This window comes from Bipolaris maydis (genome assembly GCF_028858645.1).
Source record: "Bipolaris maydis strain C4 unplaced genomic scaffold PSV08scaffold_5, whole genome shotgun sequence".
Lineage (NCBI taxonomy): Eukaryota > Fungi > Ascomycota > Dothideomycetes > Pleosporales > Pleosporaceae > Bipolaris > Bipolaris maydis.
Window position 1 is genome coordinate 1,881,305 of NW_027093861.1, and position 15,148 is coordinate 1,896,452.

At 47.9% G+C, this 15,148-nt stretch overlaps 4 protein-coding genes across 4 annotated transcripts; 3 read left to right on the top strand and 1 right to left on the bottom strand.

Annotated features, from left to right (window-relative positions):
- Nucleotides 1-1,235: 1,235 nt before the first annotated feature.
- Nucleotides 1,236-2,798, top strand: PSV08DRAFT_177093 (uncharacterized protein; the record flags this gene model as incomplete). Its single annotated transcript, XM_014226409.1, has 1 exon — nucleotides 1,236-2,798. The coding sequence occupies one exon, from the start codon at nucleotides 1,236-1,238 to the stop codon at nucleotides 2,796-2,798; it is 1,563 nt and encodes a 520-aa protein (XP_014081884.1).
- Nucleotides 2,799-3,423: 625 nt separating this feature from the next.
- On the top strand, nucleotides 3,424-4,114 carry PSV08DRAFT_37935 (uncharacterized protein). The gene is made up of 2 exons (XM_014226408.2): nucleotides 3,424-3,771; nucleotides 3,840-4,114. The coding sequence occupies exons 1-2, from the start codon at nucleotides 3,585-3,587 to the stop codon at nucleotides 3,938-3,940; spliced, it is 288 nt and encodes a 95-aa protein (XP_014081883.1). The 5' UTR covers nucleotides 3,424-3,584; the 3' UTR covers nucleotides 3,941-4,114.
- Nucleotides 4,115-4,558: 444 nt separating this feature from the next.
- Nucleotides 4,559-5,814, bottom strand: PSV08DRAFT_350508 (uncharacterized protein; the record flags this gene model as incomplete). The annotated part of the gene is made up of 4 exons (XM_014226407.1): nucleotides 4,559-4,845; nucleotides 4,907-5,113; nucleotides 5,166-5,322; nucleotides 5,380-5,814. The coding sequence occupies 4 exons, from the start codon at nucleotides 5,812-5,814 to the stop codon at nucleotides 4,559-4,561; spliced, it is 1,086 nt and encodes a 361-aa protein (XP_014081882.1).
- A 1,645-nt stretch (nucleotides 5,815-7,459) lies between these two features.
- Nucleotides 7,460-9,346, top strand: PSV08DRAFT_221351 (uncharacterized protein). The gene is made up of 3 exons (XM_014226406.2): nucleotides 7,460-7,690; nucleotides 7,748-8,134; nucleotides 8,185-9,346. Exons 1-3 carry the CDS (start codon nucleotides 7,511-7,513, stop codon nucleotides 9,235-9,237), a joined length of 1,620 nt encoding a protein of 539 aa, XP_014081881.1. The 5' UTR covers nucleotides 7,460-7,510; the 3' UTR covers nucleotides 9,238-9,346.
- The last annotated feature ends 5,802 nt before the right edge of the window (nucleotides 9,347-15,148 follow it).

Here is a 15,148-nt window from a genome sequence, read left to right on the forward strand (position 1 = left end):
AGGCCTCGGATCCATCTTAGTCTCTACGAAGCACACAAGAATAGGCTACTTAGAGTGGACCTAGGGACGCGGTCGCGGAACGACCCGTTCCAGCGCTGGCTCCACAAGTACTTGCGGGCCTTTATGCACTAGAGACTGTCGAGAAAGGCTAGAAGCAATAGCGAAGGCCTTGGATCGGTCGCTGGTAGACAGCAGCGGTGGTCTTACCAGAACACGATACTGATAGCTGAGATCATCGAACGGGTGACGACTGCATCATTAACGGCTGTCTTTATCATTGCACCACTGGCTATTATGTCGCACGAGTCGTCAAAAAATGTTCAGTTGATAGTTATTTCAGCGTGAATTATTATCTTGTCTTTTCTTGTATCGCTCTTCCTAAGAGTGTCGAGCTCCATGATTATGGCGGTATCCGCCGGATACACTGCTATTCTTTTATTGTTTGTTTCCAATGTTCCTGCAAGCGCGGAGCGATACTGCTAGGAGATAGATTAGTCTAGTAAGGCAAAGGGCCTAACGATGGGAAACACAATAGTAGCTAAGTTATTGAGAAAGTGACTTTGTGGCGCAGGATTAGAGAGCTCTCGTTGTGCCCGGCTTTATCAATAGCCTGCATATGCGCTAAACTTGCTAGTACTATGGTAAAGTGCTAGCTTGACGCAATAGGGATTCCTGCAACATCAAACTTCTGAGCTGCATTGAAACCGGAAGCCGATTGTGCAAGTGATTGTATTATAAGTTTGCTTTCTTTCGTATCTTATTTGCCAGGAAAGCTGCACTGCTTTTGCACTTTGTCTTGTTACTGTATCTACGTGACGTCGCCACTGATGCGCTACTGTGTCGCGCTTTGCTACTTCATTGTTTTTTCTATACTTGTAAAAAGTCCATGCCAGTACTATGTTGCTTCAATGATTAACAATTGTTCATCCCCGGGATACTACCGCGGTTGTGACAAACAAGGTCCGGACGTGAAAGATGGCTGTCCCTTTCGGTTTCCACGGGCTTTGTCATTCATTCAAACCCCAATTGTTCACTATATTTTGTGTTTCACACCCATGCCACGTACTGTGCATACTCATTGACTCAAGAATGTTCTCTCAGTTTATCAGTTCTTTCATTTAGGACAATGTTACGCCCTCAGCCATTGGCGACATCGCTATAGCTTTCCAGTCCTGACATTTATGTCTTTCTCTAACATTATCTCCAGCAGCCCCCACCATTCTACCGCTTTCAACATGGGTTCTGGAAAAGTCGGTCTAGATAACCTACCCAAAGAGATATGCTACCAAATTATGGAGGAGCTACTGACTCTCCGCAATACTGGTGGCATGATAACCAAACTACCCAGAACAAAATGTCCACTCAAGCATAGGTTCAAGCCAGCGATCCAGACACAAGTGCTTCGCGTCAACAGAAATTTGTATACCATCGGCCGAGATGTACTTGACCATTCAAATAAATGGGTAATCATAGACATGGACTGCGCATACCTCTTGATCCAATGGGCCTCTGCATTCCTCAAGATGATCATTGTAGACATAGATTCAGCCCAACACCTGCCACCTGGCATGATGCACATCCGCATAAAACTCTTCGTAAAAACCTCGATATGCGCCCGGTCCTACAGACGCTTTTGGCCCATGAGCATGCACGAGCGCCAAATCATGCTCATCCCAGCCAGTCAACTCAGCAGCCTCGTCTCAGCTCTGAGAATAGTCGAGCTTGCACACGTACTGCGAAGACTGCCAGGTGAGCTGTATCGAAATCGGATAACCGACAAGGAGTACAGAGTACACACGGAACAACACGGCCTGAGCATCTGCATCAACGTCAACCCAGACTATCCCACATCCCTCATCCGCACCTCTCTAGACCACTTCCGCACGCTCCACGGACCCCTGAACGAAATCTCAATCATCGGTGCCCCAGACACCCAGCAAGCCCAGGACATAGAAGCTTCAATCCCAGCTCCACGCAACGTCGCTACCGACTCCACATTCTCCGAGGTGCTTCTACACATCGTCGACATCATAGCTCTCGCCTCCCTCAAGCCCCAGCAAAGGTGTGCTACCTGCATACCCATGCTCTACGAGCAAGCCCGCGCAATGACCCTCAACACATGCCACAACGACACAACTCCCTGGAGCGGCTGGCTCACCCCCGCCACAGTCTCCACCTCGCCCTTCGAGCTGCTCATCTTGTGCGCGAGCGCTACAAACCTCATGGTGCACCAGCTGCGCACGCGGAGCAGCCTTGTCTTTTCAGACCCGGATCTGGCGGTCGCCCGGCACATGGCGTGGGACAGTGTGGCGCTGCTGGAGCAGACGGGGGTGCGGTCGCAGCTACGAGCGTTTGTTTACCTGTTCAATGGGTTGCATTGCATTTTTTCGTGCAAGGCGAGGGGCCAGCGGATGCCGGATGCGAGGGTGCTTCGGTATGGGCTGGAGCTGCTGGTGGAGAGTCGGCAGCATGTACGGCGTTTGCCTCGCGGTAAGATGTTCTTATTCAGCGCGGCGTATGAGATGTGTGACACGGTTTTGGGGTTGGACTATGGGGATCGGTTCGATGCCACTGTTGCGGCTGTCATTGAGGACTTTGCTAGATGGTATGGCAGATGGCTTGGGCCGGTGAAGTGGCGCGTGCATGAGAGCTTTGTTCCTCGGGTGCTGCGGACAAAGGGGTTGTTGGGCAAGATGAGGAATGTGTCGCTTCTGACGCAGGAGGAATTGGATCGGTATCTCATCATTGATACTTTGAAGGTGGATGCAGGAGCGCAGGGGGACTTCTATCTTCTTTGATGCACTACTTTTCTTCAATTGCAAGTCGAAGTGTCAATTGAACATACGCATAGTACAAGCACAATACTTGTCTCTACGCGCCCTGTCACCATGAATCATACATGTCCCAAGCCCGTGTTTTCCGCATATAAGAGTGGGTAACACCCCCCCCCGTCACCTGCCAATGTGGATGTTGCAGCGGAGGCTAACGTTTCAGACCCGCCACCTAAACCACCTAAACAGCATAACAGTTTCATATATTGGCGCCTCGCTACACGCTGCTGACGTCTCGAAGCCCTCAAAGGAAGCCGCTTGCTGACGTCCCTGTATGATCTGCGTATCGTGCACTGCCTCTCTTGCCCACGCGCCTGAGTAGCATGAACCACATCCTCTGCTGCGCCGGGTTTGCGCCACCCAATGCGGCTACTCCGCCGTATTTTCCAGGCTTCTGCAGCCGCACCCTGCTGTTTTGTGTTTGTCTCGATGGTCTCATTGTGTTTTCTTGGTAGTAATGAACGGGTGTTGCGGCGCGCCAAAGGCAATGCCATCGTGAGGAATTTCCTTGCCGAGGGCGGGCCTGTTCCTTCAGGTTTGGCAAGTATAAGAAGGGTACCTTGTGTCGCCCTGAGAATGGCCTCATCAGCATCTTCAGCCTCAGTCTTCTCTACTACACTCTCCTTTCTTCTCTCTCCATTCAATTCTTGGCCTTTTCCGCTGGTCGGTCTTTTTGAAAACTCGTTAATCCAAACTTGACTATCATAAACATTATTCACTGTTGCAAATCACTTCACAACAACAATTTTCAAAATGCACTTCACTACCTCCGCCATCATCCTCGCCCTCTCTGCTCTCGCAGCTGCCATGCCTCAGGGCGCAAACGCCAACCGCCCCGTCCCCACCGGTGCTTGCTGCATCGCAAACACGAGCTTGAAGGAGGATGTGTGCAACGTCAATGGTCAAAGCGGTCGCTGTGTCCCTGACGACATCAACAACTGTAAGTCCAAGAAACTCCAGGCAGCAGCAGTAGTAGTAGAAGGAAAACAAACTAATCAATATGAACAGGCGGCGCAAAATTGACTTGCATCGAAGACAGCCGCCTCACCTGCGACCCCAACGTTCTGGAGCGCGGCCGTCCTCGGTGCCGTCGCACTCCTGGCGCGTAAGCGCTTGAGCACCATATAGGCGGAGTTGGATATCGAGGGAGATTTGCACATATGTTTATTATACAAAGATCAGTCCGAATTGATACGGGACAAAAGAAGTAGACGCGTTTTGGAGAAGCCGGGGTTGACATATCGAGCCTAGATGGCTCCCCCCATTAGCATGTACTGCGGGTGACAATTGAAGATGCTGTTCGATCTTATACATTTTTTTCCATTGCTTGGTTGATGTTTGATTCAAGTCGTGCTGTGACGTCAATGTTTTGTTTGGGTGATAGCAGTATCATGAACACAAGTCGCTGGCACTTTATGCGTTTGTAAAGTTTCTTGTTTTCATAGAGTACTGTGACCGAAATGTCGGGTTCAATGCGAGAGTCGTATGGAGATGCCAAGATTGGGAGGGTTTGTGTTTCTTTGTGTTGTTAAACGTGATGACGCCATTTATATGCCGTGATAACGTTAACACACGTTCATGGATCATGGATATTATGCTGAGAGGAAGTTTGGGATAGGTGGACATATTCCCTTTTACCAATGATTGATTCTTTTCGCTTCTGATCTATTGCATCACATGTTCCTACTTTTGCTTTATTTTAATTCGCAAGTTCGTATTTGTTCACCCTAACTAACAGCCCGTACAGCCACGGAATGTTCAGTGGTTTGTGTAAGCTCTTCTTGACTGTTATTATTGGTTATTGTTAACTCTTCCTGGCTGTTTTGAAAAAATTCCATGTACGGATCCCGAGCCATTTGTCTTTGTTGGCTTGCAGAGCCGGTCATGATACCCATCTCCACCTCATTAGACACTTGTTTGATATAGCCTTGCTTATCGTATGCTGGTCCTGGTATGGTGACAATTCGTTTACGAATCATGCCTGTAAAGGCAGGAGAACATCCAATAATGACAGCTGGACTTTGTGTTAGCGGCACACATGGCAGTCTTTGCAAAAGTTTCCGTAATCGACATACATATTGCACATTCCACCACATTCCACAAAAATGACCAATCAAGTTCTGGTATCCTTGTTTTACCGCGGCGATCAATGCCCAGTTGTATGACCCGGAGCGTAGCGAAAGCTATGCAAACGAAGCCACTACCAAATAGTATGGAGATTCCAATTTTTCGCTTCATAGACATCTGCAAGTTCCATGTAAGAAACAGGGGGAGAAACATGACTGAAATTGTCAGCACAGCTTTGCAAAGCTCCATTGAGCTTTCCTGACTTACTGGCAAGGTCAGTGGCCACATCTACCGAGTATGCAAAATAGAGGCTGAAGATGATTTTCTGTTGCTCATTTGGAGTGCCAGCGAATCTTCCTTTTGAAAGATCTTCATTGAGGTCATCGCTCCTGAAAATGCTCGTGAAAATACTGCCGATCCAGGACTATGATCAGGTCAGTGCCTGTACTAATAGTTAACAGTTGCTGGAGCAGATACTGACCACAATGCAGAACGCTAAGGTACCCCACCATATTCTGTCATATATGGCAGGTAATCCCGTCAAAATCTTTCGGTAAAATGTCAACAAAGACATCTTGACAGTAAACAGAAGCGTATAGAACAGCATCTGAGCGGCTGTGATATACCGGAGCAGCATCCCAGCGTCATCCAAAATTGTGGCATACGGTTGGGTGAGACCCTCAAGCGCATCAAAAATTCTGAACATGGTGGGAGTGATAACGATGTAGCATGTCCACATAGAAACAAACAGGACAAAAGCGAGGTAAATGAAAAAGTCGGGCAATCCGAAGGCTCTGCGTTTAGTGATCTGGAGGATGACTCGTGACAGGATGAATAACGAGGCCAGGATGAGCATGGCTACGTTTGTACGCATCAGCTCATCCTTGGTTATGGGGTTCTTTCGAGGTGCTATCATGGGATATGACGTCGGAGTTGGCTGCTCAGGTCCTCATATTTATGTAGTATCGGCAAGTATCGAACGGCTGCGGACGCTTGTGGAGATGGCTAACTGTGTATCTGAGCGCTTTACACTACGCGCTTATATATTTCATGCACAGCCCAAATTCTCAAGGATGGAGTCTCTTAGAAAGCCGAGCAAGTTTCGTAATAATACCACGTTGTCCCTAGTAGTCGAGAACGGTACCTTCCGTGCACTCCATGGATGACCCATAAGCATACGAAGTGTAGGATCTAGGGGACTGGAAGCAGTTCCCAGGAAGACGTAGGGCCTGTTCCGGTGGGCTCCGTTTTGAAAACGGGATTCAAACCGCTGTTATGTTCGGTGAAACGGGCATTTAGCGAGTGTAGAACGAGGCTCCGTCTTGTTAGCGCTGATATAGTACTAAAATGAGCTCTGTTTAGTGCTGATTTGCATTCCATATCTATATTTCTAAGCAAAATGGAGCTCTGTTTTGTAAAGCACCTATAGACAAGACAAGTCTAGTTGCGAAACCAATTATCATTACTATTAGTAACAGCTTCACCTCAACCAGCTTAAAAACGCAAACGTAAGACGGAAGGAACCGAACAGGCCCTTAAATTCAAAGGCGTGTGTACGGGCAGAGTTATTCCATGAGAATGAGATTGCCGTGGCGGCCGTAATACCCAATGCATGCCAGGTAGTCACCGCCGGGCTGTACTTACCACTCTTATTCACTATGCATAGCTTTTTACCTCGTACCATCCGGAACATATTCAAGGAGAACAATCACATATTCAACGCATCCATGGCAGATACGGCACCGACCTGATGGCGCAATGAGCTCAGTAGGATTCGAACATGCCGTTAGATACTACCAATAAGTACAAAGATCTTGAAGGATTCTTGTGCGCAACGTATTCAAGGACAAAAATTCGCTGGTCCGTTGTTGTTGCGAGGTCGTGTTTAACATGACAAGCAATTGCTTGTAATAAAGAAATGGAGTGCCGGAGCAGACACTTGATGGGGCAAAAAGATATCGATTGACCACGTCGTCGGGTTACAACGGGACATGTGATTGGGTAACACTCAAACACGCAAATTGTACGGCTCCAAGCGGATTACGCCAAGATAAAGGCCCAAATGTTGAGCTGAAATAATGTTGACATCCTTCGCAACAGGACATTGCTGCATTGGATAGATCTTGGCACACTGGATTTTTTGACATTTGACGAGGTTACTGTCTGTTCACATTCAGCATCGTTCCGCTCCCATTTCTTCACCATCACATGACATGAACAAGGTCAGCAAGTTGCCTACTTCTAAGCTCACCCGAAAGTCGATTAGAAAGCCAGTTGCAAGAACAGTGCGATACATTTTGTTGTTGCAATAATGTTCATGATGCGAAGGATTCGCAATGCAGCATACACTAACGCAGGGTGCGACTTAGTTTAAATCTTCATCGAATAACAACGAACTTCGCCACTAACAATCCTAGTCGTTGCGCCCGTCAAAGTCTAAAAGCATAGCTGTTAACTCAATCGAGATGAAGCATGCCGGCAGGCGCCAACTGTCCGCCGCGGATCACCCCCCAGTCTTAACACCCAGAATAAATTAAGCTTGTACTGCTCAGCACAGGGCTGGGTATCTGGGAACCCGTCCGTCTTCCTTCCACCCTTCCACCCATCCCAGAATGAAGGTCCTTTGGCAAATCAGTACCCTTGTCGCATTTGCTTCGGCACAGACGACAGGTGCTTTTAAGCCTGCAAACTTTAACATTACCAAGGCGCTGATCGCCAATGGTATCGACGTGTCCGCCATCCCCGAGCTTGCCGAGTTTTCAAGACGATCATTCAGCGGGTGCTCTGCTGCCGTACGTTCCGAACCTCGAACTCGTATTGACTTATTGGCTTTGCTGACCATTTCGAAGTGTTCATCCTTGGAGCGCATCTATGGCAGCGACAAGCTGCTTTTCGACAATTCGTCTGCGTACGATGCGTTCACTAGTGCCTACTGGAGCATCCAGCAGGGTGCCGTGAACCCGCGATGTGTCTTCAAACCATCTAGCACCATTGAAGTATCTTCGTGGCTGTTAATAGCTCGTTTGACACAATGTCCATTTGCTGTGAAAGGCGGCGGTCATGCTGCTTTTGCTGGGGCATCCAGCATCGAGGGAGGCATTACCGTTTCCATGGAGCGCTTCAACCACGTTGCTGTTTCAAATGACAAGCAATATGCCAATGTTGGTGCCGGAACTCGATGGGTTGATGTATATACGACGATCGAAAAGTCTGGGGTCAGCGTCGTTGGAGGGAGGGTAAGTTGCCTTTTGAGAACTGCAACAGCTCTCTGATAACAAGAATTTAGATGGCTCCAGTCGGGGTGCCAGGTCTCATACTTGGTGGCGGGATCTCATTCTTTTCCAACAAGCTGGGTTGGGCTTGTGACAACGTTGCAAGTTATGAAGTCGTTACGGCATCTGGCCTGGTTGTTACTGCCAGTCCCGCCGAGTTTGCTGACTTATATTGGGCTCTCCGGGGTGGGGGTGGCAGTAACTTTGGTGTCGTAACCAACTTCAAGCTACACGCTTTTCCCCAAGGCAATATGTGGGGTGGCCAGCGCATCTTTACAGAAAACAACTTCAAGGCCGTTCTGGATGCCGTTTTCAACTTCGCTACCGTTGGATCTTCAAAAGACACCGATGCAGCTGAAATCGTGTCTTTTGGCACCATTCCCAACGCTGGCAAGATTGCTATCGTGCAGACTCACTACGCGCGGCCAGTGGCTAACGCCTCTGTCTTTGCTGATATCAACGCCCTTACACCCATATCAGACAACACAGGTATTGCTTCTCATGGTGAAATGACGATCAAATTGAACGGAGGCTCGCCCAATGACACACTCGGCTCCCTGCAAACAAACTGGGATGCTACCTTCAGGGTTGACCGTGACCTCTTCACCTTCCTGGTTGACACTTTTTACTCGGAAATAACCGCCATCCAGAACATCAAGGGTGCTTTCCCAACCATCTCTATTCAACCAATTACTGAAGGCCAACTGAAGGGCATGCAGAAGAATGGCGGAAACGCACTCGGTCTAAGTCCCGCCAAAGGACCAATCTTCATCATGAACCTAAGCGCATCGTTTGCGGACCCGGCAGGCGAAGCCGCCATCCTGAAATGCTACTCAGACATCATCAACAAGGTCAAGGCTGAGGCGCAGAGAAAAAGTGTAGACAACGACTACATATACATGAATTATGCATCCCAGTTCATGGATCCCATCGCTAGCTATGGAGCTGACAACGTCGCCAAGCTCATCGCTGTTAGCAAAAAGTACGATCCAGCGCAGGTGTTCCAGAACTTGAGTCCAGGCTACTTCAAATTGGCAAGGGGACCACCAAGCCCGAATACGCCATGAGCACGATAATGATACAGCAATTTTTAGAGTCAGAATATGATTTGTGAAAATGAGCGATTCAGAGACCCATCAGTCATGTTATCTTCGAATTTTTATTCGTTACTTGATGACTCGTCGCTGTACCAACATCATGCTACCCATCCGCCACTCGTAGTAACAAAACAGACAACGTATGATACCACTCATTCTGCCTAATAACCTTGCATGTTCTCATCAACATAAAAGAGACGGATAGCTGGTCCCTGCATCTAACTCTTCCAACGCCGGAATCCGTCGCGGATAACTTTAGCTCCATTGCGGACATCAGGTGGTATGGCAGGGCCTACATGCTTACATGCGCCGTGCTCAGCTGTTTTATGGGAAGCCGTATCAGTTGTATGATGCTGACCGCACATTCTTGGTAGCAATCCTTCTGTTTGAATTCGGGAGTGCTATTCTTGGTCTGCGCCTACGTTTGTGGATTATGAAAAAGATTGATTGAGTGGTGTGGTGGCGTATGAGCTGACAGTTTCACTCAGTAATTGTCGGTCTGGCTATTGCGGGTATCTGAGGAGTAGGTGTCAGTAGTGGCGCCATGATGGTAATCGTGTCGCTGGTGCCGCTTCGCACATGACCTGTCTTCATTGGACTCTTTGCTGTTTCCTTCAGCGTACCGTCCGTTCTTGGATCGTTTCTCGACGCTACCTTCACTGACAACAGGTATGCCGATTTCGACTACTCATATCGATCACTAGCTAACGTGTTAAAAATGGGCTTGAGTGGCGCTGGTGTTGTTACACCAACCTGACCATTGGCGGATGCGCCTTCGCCGTCGTTCTGTTCTTCCTTCATATTCAGTCTCCGCTGAAACCTGACCTTTCAGTCTTCGCTCAGATCAAGCGTCTCGATCTCATTGGCCTTTTGTTCTTCACACCTTCTATGGTGTGTCTAATCCTCGTGCTCGAGTGGGGAGGTGCAATAGAACCGTAGTCATCGCCCAAGATCATTGGCCTTGTCCCTACGTCCGCCGTAAAGTTTCTCACATTCTTAGCTAACAGCGGCTCTGAGTGCCTCTGTGCTCATTAGTACGTGGATGGTGGAGTGGAAAAGTGTAGGGAAGGATACCCGCTAGGCCATCCAAGAAATTGAGAGCATTGAGAAAGATGCTGAGCCCGAACAAGGGATTGTGGTTACAAAAGCAAGTCCTGACGGCAAAATCTTAGAAGTGTGATGTCTCGGCCTGCTTTTTTTTTTACAAACATGGCCTTGTAGGAAAGTGGATGCGAATTGGTTCACTAATGCCAAAAATTAGGTTGCTTCTTCGGGTCCGCATAGTTGGTTGAACGTCAATTGCGGGCGATTAAGAATGGAATACCATGTTAGGTAAGTTTGGTGGAGATTTGATCAAAATGCGACCCCAGCAAGCTAGATATGCTATATCCTGTGATATCGTAAAATCGAGCCTGTGCCGAGCCGGATTCTAGCCTGCTTACCACCGTCTTCGCGTTGTTGGCGTAGTTAAATCGAGGTTCTAGAAGGTGTTCTTGGTAGGCCTCGAAAGCCCAACATCGGCAGCCCATTACTACTGTGTCGCGTGGACGATTCTTGGCCACGCATTGCCAATTCCTCTCTCGGCGTACACGTTGCAACTATCGCGTCAGTTCGGTGACTGCCGTGTCAGATGGTTAGTCACAGATATCATCATACTGCCGTAACTACTTGGATGTATCCGCATTCTTATTCGCAGCAAGCCTCGGTTGCGCGACAGATGCCAGAGTGAACTCAATCGCGACGATGCTTCGAATCACGGGTTGAGGCTTTGGATACAGGAGATGGTGTTCTGGGTGGATGGAAGCAGCCCTAAGGAGAGTGAACACGATGATGGCGCGACAAGTCGCGCAATTGCAATGGGAACCCCTGTTTCACTACGTAGCGCAACTTCCAAGTCGTGCGCGCATCTCCTTTTCCCCCGGATACGAAACCACGTGCCATACGTGCTCTCGAACCGCTGCCGGAAAAATGCTCAATTCCAGGGGAAAAACAACATGGGAAAAGGAATCAGATTCTCGTAAAATTGGGCTTTTGCGAGGATCATCTCGTATGCTAGCGCAACATGAGATCTCTGATCCAGATGTTCGAAGTCACGTGCGCTTCGAAGAGGCTACCCACCCAAGCCACATGTCTATGAAGCACATGGGACACATCCGCTGTGATATGCTACACTGCAATAAATAAAAGTATTTGCTTCTCACACATGTAATATTCATGCAATCATCGCTTTCTATCAATGAACACGAATTTTGCGTCTCCATGGTCGCTACCCTGATATGTAATGAGACACATATTTGTATTCCTTCTCGAATCATCATAGTGCTCCTAGTAGGCAAACATATTTTGTGCTTAAATCATATGAAATTCTGATTAATCAGATGAGAGACATTGATCAGAAATGTTTGAAATAACTAATTGGGAAATACCAACTGGCGAATTTAACAAGTGTCTGATTCTCACTCAGATTCACCATTGCAAAACAACATAAAAATCACAACCCTACCAAATTTACTTTTGAAACTGCGTAGTTATTGAACTTACTTGAATCACTGATGTTGGTTTATTTTCTGAGGAGAACAAGGCAATATTCTATCGTGGTAAAATTTTTGTTCAACTTAAAAGAAAAGGACAAAGCCAAAAATTCACGATAGAATAAGATTTGTTGCCCCTATCAGAGAAACATTCGTTGACATGACCAAGATTACCTTTATTAACGTAGAACAAATCTTGCTTATTTACGGCACAGAAAACTTCATCGGAATATTTATCTTTTCCCGCAATTCCATGTTTTCTTTTTCTCGCTTATCAACTTCATCATTCTAAGATACCAAGTAGAATTTGTACCTAGAAAATATTGCATCACAGCAACTTGAGTACTGCACTCATTTTCAGAACATTACATTTTCATCTCTTAAATATCAGTACTATCGAGGTCTTTGCTACTGATGGCATATACAATCCCCAGCTTCACGTCTATATCTACGCTTTCTACACTGGAGCCTTACAGCCTTCCACCCAGCAATGAACAAAATATGCAATGCAACAAGCATAAACTGTACAATACCTAGAGTTGTCCCAGTATCTGATATCGAGCTTCTAAACCAACCTTCCAGTGAAAGTGAGCATCACACCCGGCGGTCCAGTATCGACATTCCATCCCTTGTTCTTCTTCACACAAGAAAACGTGACCAATAGCCACGCACACCATCACGCGTCGATCATTGATCATCATTCATAGAACAGAGCTGGCGCATCACGACAAATACCAAAGCAACATATGTACACGTCATGGAGACTCCAAGAAAGCACTATACAGCCTCTACCAGCCTTCTATATCACACTTAAGAAAACCTGCGACTGCAACGTCGTAATCTCAGCTTACGCAATATGCACATACCTAAGTTTAACGACGATCCATCACGATCCTAGCCTGGTAGACTAATGGGTAGTAGAAAAGTTGATAAGCTCGCTGCAGGGCAAAAGAAACAAACAAACAAACAAGAACACATGCAGATCATCAACCAAACCCAGGTCTTCCTTGCTGACAGTACGAAGATCGATATAGTTCTCGATCGGTGTGACGGACGACACGAGAATCCAAGGGTAAGCATATTCAGTGACAATTTGATGCCTTGATGCCCAAGGACTTCACCCCTGGGTGGGGGGGTTACGCAGTAGAAGGGAAAAAAGGAATAAACTAAATAAGATAGACTTTTGCTGGCAGCTTTGCGGATCCCGATAACATTTGGCAACGAAGGAGCCAAAAAAAGAGGGTCCAATGCACCCGAGTTGTGCAAGTCGTAACAATAAATATCTTGGCTTTCAATCAAACTTTCTAAAGGCATGCAGGTCTGCGGAAGAGGTTTTTCTTAGCACAATGGAACAAGGCAACTAGAGTATTTGGCATGTTTTGCTGAGAAAAAAAGGGCCATGAGGTTCTGCAACGTCCATGGAAAAGAAAATGGGGTGATGGGTGAAAGGCGTAAGGCCGGAATGTTCTTGCGTGCTCGCACGTTTTTTTCTCCTATTTGACCTCCTGAAAGAAAAAGGTGCTAACATTGAATCGTTCGAATGGCGCCGAACAGAAAACGGCTTGGCATAGCGGTGAGATTGTAACGCGCTGCAAACACACATTAGGGGGACCATGTTGTTTAGCGTTGCGCTTGGCTGGGACTAGTCAAGCACCGGTTGAAAGGGTGCTGGGTTCATCATTCCAAAGGCGACCAGACTCTGGCAGCTGTTTGAAGGGAAAAGGCCGCTAGTGCGCTGACACATTCGTAACAGATTTCTCTTGGTATGGGCGAGGCTGGCCGATCGGGGGACCTGCATACTTTACTCACCTGTCTCTGCGAGGATAATGGGAAATTAAACTACCCAAACAATAGTTGGGCAAGATTGCTTCTAAGCGTATGATGAATGCGTTAACGGAACATGCCAGAACCTTGATGAGAGTCGATCTTTCATGATCAATATTTCTCTTACGGCATCGATGGCTGCTGGTGATGGAAGCCGTGCAGGATGGCTAGAAGGTTGGCAGCTGTGAGTCAGGTTGATAGATGCTAGTATGTGCCACGAGCCGAGGAGCCTCAGGCGGCCAGCGTGAAGGTTCTGTTTGACTTCTATATTTGTCTGCTGCGTCTGTGGCCCATATCCCGTACTCTTTGAACAGTGCGTAAGTAAAGTTGTTTCACAATGCCGTCATGGTCCTGGTGTTGAGGCTTGCGCATGTCACCTCCCGCGGCGGCGAGAAGGGCGTTGTATCCACGTCGATGTCGATCTGGTCTGAATTCGAGCAGGGCGAACGGACCATGTGTTTCGAGGTAGACTCTGCATTAACGCCACTTTCCTGTCTAGGGTTTTGGCTAGAGACATTGGAGTCAAAGGAGAAAGACCAAATCGTGGGTAGTCATACGACGGAGCGCCGTGGGGCCCGGTAGCTCGGAGCGGGCCCTGTGAAACGATAGCGAAAATCATGGGACAAGCATGCTACGAGAACGACGCGGGGTCCTAATTCGTGGGCGTAGAGCCAGAAGGGGTGTAGGAAACGACGATGCAAACCTTCTGGCTGGCAAGCACGACGTAAGCGGCTAGCCGAAAGCTTGGACGTTTTCGACTCCACAAGTGCACAGAGCCTCACCCTTGCTCTCTTGCTCTCTGTACCACTCTACCCAGGCACGGTCGCCCGCCCGGCAATTCATTCCATCACCATGTGAAGCCCCGCAGGCACACGATGCCGACGGAAATCTGCAGCCTAAAATATTACCGTACGTATCCGAACTGTAACCCAAGAAACATGTCTGACAGCCGTGGCAGCATTGAAAGGGGGTGAGATGCATCAAAGTTCTGTCTATACAACCCTATCTACGTTTGCAGATCGGAAAATCTTCATGATTAACAAAGATTGTCCGATGAATGACGACTTCATGTCAGTAGCTGATGCTCATCAACTCCGCACGTTGCTGCGACTCGAGGAAGCAAGGGAACGGAGACACCCGCCTACTCGATAGCCGTATTAGCCGATTTCAATGTCTTGCATACATGGCAGATCGTCAAAAAGTGACAAATTAAGCAAGCACTAAACATTGCCCATGAGTCTTTGCCGGGCAAAAAGCTGGGGCCAGTCCCACCAACAATATTCGGCAGGAAGCAACCCGCATGGCATGCCCCTGCAGCACATCCGGGCTCTATCCTGCAGGTACACTACGTCGATCGCACAGAATACGGGCAGTGCACAGTTGCAAAAGAGAGAGCCTGATTGCCTGAAACGGCCATAGTCTAGACCCCTGGCTGACTGTCCCGCTTTTGGCACTACTCGTGCGAAAGATGGTAGCTCGATGTGGGAGCCAAGTTTCGAAACAAGACCAGAATAGCTCCAGCATGA

Excerpts from the sequence above, each read along its gene's own strand:
- PSV08DRAFT_37935 (XM_014226408.2), top strand. The coding sequence starts at position 3,585 with ATGCACTTCACTACCTCCGCCATCATCCTCGCCCTCTCTGCTCTCGCA. Across the intron at positions 3,772-3,839 it reads CCCTGACGACATCAACAACT|GCGGCGCAAAATTGACTTGC; the intron begins GTAAGTCCAAGA and ends CAATATGAACAG.
- PSV08DRAFT_221351 (XM_014226406.2), top strand. The coding sequence starts at position 7,511 with ATGAAGGTCCTTTGGCAAATCAGTACCCTTGTCGCATTTGCTTCGGCA. Across the intron at positions 7,691-7,747 it reads TCAGCGGGTGCTCTGCTGCC|TGTTCATCCTTGGAGCGCAT; the intron begins GTACGTTCCGAA and ends ACCATTTCGAAG. Across the intron at positions 8,135-8,184 it reads TCAGCGTCGTTGGAGGGAGG|ATGGCTCCAGTCGGGGTGCC; the intron begins GTAAGTTGCCTT and ends ACAAGAATTTAG.